Consider the following 5,031-nt stretch of genomic DNA (forward strand, 5'->3'; position numbering starts at 1 on the left):
TAAGTTAAGGTTGTCATTTACCGCTGTAGCTGCAATTCTGCCAATTCCTGACAACTATCTATCTATTATTTACATTTAAATTTCTCTATCTAAAAATACATAATGTCTAAGAAGAATTGATGCCCTTTATAAAGGCCGTTTTTTATGCTGGTTGGTAAAGTTTTGTTTAATGGCTTTTACTCCTATCTATTATTTACATTAATCTAAAAAGTATTTACAAACATTATATTTTTCAAAATTTCTACTTCTTCTTCTTCATCATCATTACTGTTCTTGTTCATTCTTGTTCATCATCATCATCATACTTGTTCGACGAAAACAAGGAAGTGTTAATGGTGTGTCTGGTTGCTGATTGGTTGTAATAAGCTTGTACCTGATTGGTCATAAATAGGTGATCTGTTGTGTGATTGGCCAATTTTTGCTATTTAAGCTTTCCAGTACTAATTTTCTTTCACTTTGCTTTTGGCAGTTGAACGTGTTGGACGTGTGCTCTTGTGTTTGACGTTTTGAGGTTATGTTTGCAAGTTTTTTCTTGTGTTAATTTTAGTCTGATTATTTATTGTGTAGTACATCAGTTTTATAGTAAGTGAATCAGTTTTATAGTACATCAGTTTTATAGTAAGTGAACATTGTTTCTTTTGTGTAACGTGTTGTGCAATCGGTGTGTTATATTAAGCTTTGTGAGCGCGCAGCTGTGCCCCCACCACATCTTGTGTCTCTGTGTTGTGTAATCCGTGTGCTATACTTAGCTTTGTGCGCGCGCAGACTGTGCCCCCACTAGAACTAGCGTATCTGTGTCCCTTTCACTTTCCTCTAGGTATTTGACGACGATGGATGTAAGTATGGCTGATAATGTATCTGATGAAGTAGTTGAACCCGTTAAAGTAGTTGAGCCTGTTACTTTGATTAGTACTGATCAAACTTATGTAAAAAAATTTAGATTGTATGGAAGTAAAACAGTATTTAAATTCACTAATCCGCCTCCAGAGACTAATGAGATTGATTGGTTGAGACAAGGGTTTGCGCAAATTGTAAATAGTATGAAAGAGCAAGCATTTGAAAATGATCAACTTGGGTTTACTCTACAAAGTCTTAACTTGAAATCAAAAGCACCGGGCTATGTAAATTTTCGCCCTGCTAGTGAAATTGATGAAAATGTTTTGTGGCAAATCTTTGGTGGTATTGTGCAATCAAACTCTGAAACTATAAAGTCTACTGACACCTTTAAAGTGGAATGCACTAGAATTAACCTTCCTGTAGGTTCTGGGAAAGTAAGGCCTGGGTTTTACAATACGTTTGACGAGGAATGCAAGTCAAGACGGGGAATTGTTGTCATTAATAATAAAGATAAATTGTGTTTGCCCCGTGCAATTGTAGTGGCTATGGCCAATGTAACTAAAGATCCTGACTATAAAGCTGTGAGGCAAGATAAGGCAAATAGGCAAACAATCAGGGCTCAGGAACTTGTGCGTCGAGCTAGGGTTGAAATGCCAGAGGGTGGAGCTGGGATCCCGGAGCTTGAAAAATTTCAGGGGTTTTTAAGGGACTACAAAATTGTTGTGTACAACTATGACAGGAAATGACGTGATGTGTACTTTGAGAGAAATGTAGAAAATGCAAAATTCACACTAAATTTACTTTTTTATAACGGACACTACAATGTGATTAATAGTTTGACTGCTGCTTTTGTTTGTACATATTTTTGTGAAGCTTGTCATGTACCCTATGATCACAAAGGAGCCCACCGCTGCTCAAACATTTGTCCGCAGTGTCAGACCATCTCACCACCTTGTGTAGGGGAGAGTGGTGGTGTTTTGTGCCCTAAATGTAACATGACTTATAAAAATCAGAGATGTTTTATTGCGCATCAAGCTGACAGATGTAAAAATGTAAAGAAATGTCTTGACTGTGGGAAATTGGTTTGGATTAGAGAACGGTCCAAGCCTCATAAATGTGGCGAAGTATATTGTAAACCTTGTAGTTCATTTGAAGACCCTAACCACAAATGCTACATGAAACCTGACACAAGAAAGCCTAAATCTAAAGATTTTCTGTTTATTTTCTTTGACTTGGAAACCCGCCAAGATGAGTCTCTGCCCTCAGATCCCGAGTCTAAATTGCATAAAGTAAACTTGTGTGTGTCACAACAGTTTTGCTATCAGTGTATTGAGGTAAAATTTTGTATGGCTTGTAAAAATCGTACGCGAGTGTTTAGTTTTGAACCAGTCACTCAGTTCATGGACTATGTGATGCAAGTCCGTAAACATTTCAAAGATGTTTGTGTCATTGCACACAATGGGCAGGGCTTTGATTTCCAATTTTTGCTCAAGTATGTGCTGGAGGATACAAAGTTCACTCCGAAACTTGTGATGCGGGGAACTAAGGTCATTTTGATGGAGATTGACAATGTGAGGTTTGTTGATTCACTTAGTTATTTCCCTATGCCTCTAGCTTCGCTACCCAAAGCCTTTGATTTGCCCCCGGAAAAGAAGAAAGGCTATTTCCCCCACCTTTTCAACACCCTAGACAACCAAAATTATGTGGGCCCTATGCCGGCAAAGGAGTTTTACTGTCCAGAATCTATGTTTGAAAAATCACAAAAAGATTTTGAAAATTGGTACAATGATCAGGTTGAAAATCACGTTACATTTGACTTTAAAAAAGAAATCCTCGAGTATTGTATGTCTGATGTTGATATCTTGGCCCAAGCTTGCTTAAAGTTCCGTTCAATTTTCCTGGAAGAGTGTAATGTTGATCCGTTTCTCGAGGCTGTGACCATTGCCAGTGCTTGTAACTTGGCTTTTCGCAGGAACTTTTTGAAGAAAAATACTATTGGCATCGTTCCTAAAAATGGCTATAGGCTTACAGACGCTCAATCGGCCATTGCGTTACAGTGGCTATCATGGGAAGAGGAGAAACGCGGAGTTAGAATAGAACACGCTGGTCGTGGAAAAGAAGTTAAGATCAATGGAATGAAAGTTGATGGGTATGACGGTCAAAATATTTATGAATTTCAAGGCTGCTATTGGCACGGATGCCCTAAATGCTTTCCCTATGACCGTGAACTTGCTTTGAAAGAGGACCCCTCTGACTCACTTCACTTGCGATATGAACGGACCAAATCAAAAATAGCAAAGTTGGGTGATAACGTTGTACAAATGTGGGAATGTGAGTTTAGACAGTTAAAAAAGACAGAAAACCTAAAACATCTAGACAAGTTGCCGATCCTCAACAATTTACCCCTGAATCCGAGGCAAGCATTTTTCGGTGGTAGAACCGGGAACGCCAAAACTTACCACAAGTGTGTGGAGGGAGAAACCATTGAGTACGTTGATATATGCTCACTTTACCCTTGGGTATGTAAATATGGCAAGTACCCTGTGGGCCATCCAACGATCTATGTAGGTGACAGGGAATGTAGAGAGAGAGGTCTCAATGTTGAGGGTCTATTAAAGTGCAAAGTACTACCACCACGTGATCTTTACCATCCTGTGCTCCCGGCCAAAATGAATGACAAGTTAATGTTTGTTTTGTGCGCGACTTGTGGAGACGGTCAGATTCAAAGTGATTGCGACCACGAATGTGGTGACAGAGCACTAATTGGGACATGGACCATGGACGAGATTCGAAAAGCTGTAGAAAAGGGTTATGTTGTACTCGACATGTATGAACTGTGGGAGTATAAGGTAGCCACCTATGAAAACGGTGGGTTGTTTACTGACTTTATAAATAAATTTCTAAAAATGAAACAGGAAGCGTCTGGGTTCCCTAGCTGGTGTGAAACAGAGGAGGATAAGGATCAGTACATTAAGGATTATTTTAAAAAAGAGGGTGTCCAACTGGAAAAAGACAAAATTATCAAGAATGGTGGTTTGAGGTCATTGGCTAAACTGATGTTGAACTCTTTTTGGGGGAAATTTGGACAGCGGGAAAACCAGACTAAAGCTACAATTGTCAGGGACCCAAAAACACTTTTCAAAATGTTAACTAGCCCTGAAATAGATGTAAATAAAGTACAGATTGTCAATGAAGAGGTTCTTGTTGTTAGTTGGGAGTATATTGATGAGGTTGGGGAGCCATTGCAAAATGTAAATGTTGTGGTGGCAGCTTACACCACTGCCCAAGCGAGATTGAAGCTCTATGAGCATCTAGATGCCCTGGGCGGTCAGGTATTGTATTACGATACTGATTCTGTACTATATGTATATAAGGGTGGATTGTACAGAGTTCCTACGGGAGATTATCTAGGGGAAATGACCGATGAGTTGGCCGAGTATGGACCAGGTTCATACATAGTAGAGTTTGTATCCGGAGGGCCTAAAACCTATGCATATCTTGTGTGGTCGACTAACAAACAAAAATTGATTCCCGTATGTAAAGTAAAAGGGCTCACATTAAACATGAAAACTTCTAAAAAAATTGGATTTGACAGTTTGAAAGAGATGGTTCTTGGTGATGCTGCACAAACAATGGACATTGAGGAAAATAGAATCAGACGAACAAAGGATAGGAATATAGTTACAATCAGTGAAGTCAAACAGTTTAAAATTACGGGACCAAAGAGGAAACATAGTAGCAATTATGATACACTTCCATATGGGTTTAAAATGCAAAAAACTCACCAAAATCTCAACTCCTGAATCATCACTATCTTTCACGTACTCCCAGTCCCCAACATCCACCTCGTTCTAGCCATTCCACCCTCCTTGCTACCAATTAAACCCAAATACCGAATCTGTGTCTTCGTCTTCTTTTTCTTCGCTTAAATTTAAAAATTAACAAATCCTACACCATAAATAATTTTGAATGAAATCATTTACAACCAACACTAGAGAGATCATGTTGGACACTGAACACATGTTGCACATGCTGCACATGTGTAGCGCTCCCCTCTCCACTATCGCTACATGCCTTAATGGCGGCATACGCAGTTTTTCTTGGCGGTAACGGTGGTGGCCTTAGATCCAGGGGTTGAAGTTCTTCGTATATTGGCTCCACCGGCTCGCGTTTGATGGAAAACACCCAGCCGAA

The 5,031-nt window shown here is 39.4% G+C and overlaps 1 protein-coding gene across 1 annotated transcript; it reads left to right on the top strand.

Moving 5' to 3' along the window:
- Positions 1-2,012: 2,012 nt before the first annotated feature.
- On the top strand, positions 2,013-4,640 carry LOC128997428 (uncharacterized). Its single transcript, XM_054423066.1, has one exon. The coding sequence runs from the start codon at positions 2,013-2,015 to the stop codon at positions 4,638-4,640; it is 2,628 nt and encodes an 875-aa protein (XP_054279041.1).
- The last annotated feature ends 391 nt before the right edge of the window (positions 4,641-5,031 follow it).

This window comes from Macrosteles quadrilineatus, unplaced genomic scaffold (assembly GCF_028750875.1).
Source record: "Macrosteles quadrilineatus isolate MER2022 unplaced genomic scaffold, UCM_ALF_1.0 Scaffold_6__1_contigs__length_79288215, whole genome shotgun sequence".
Taxonomy (NCBI): Eukaryota; Metazoa; Arthropoda; class Insecta; order Hemiptera; family Cicadellidae; genus Macrosteles; species Macrosteles quadrilineatus.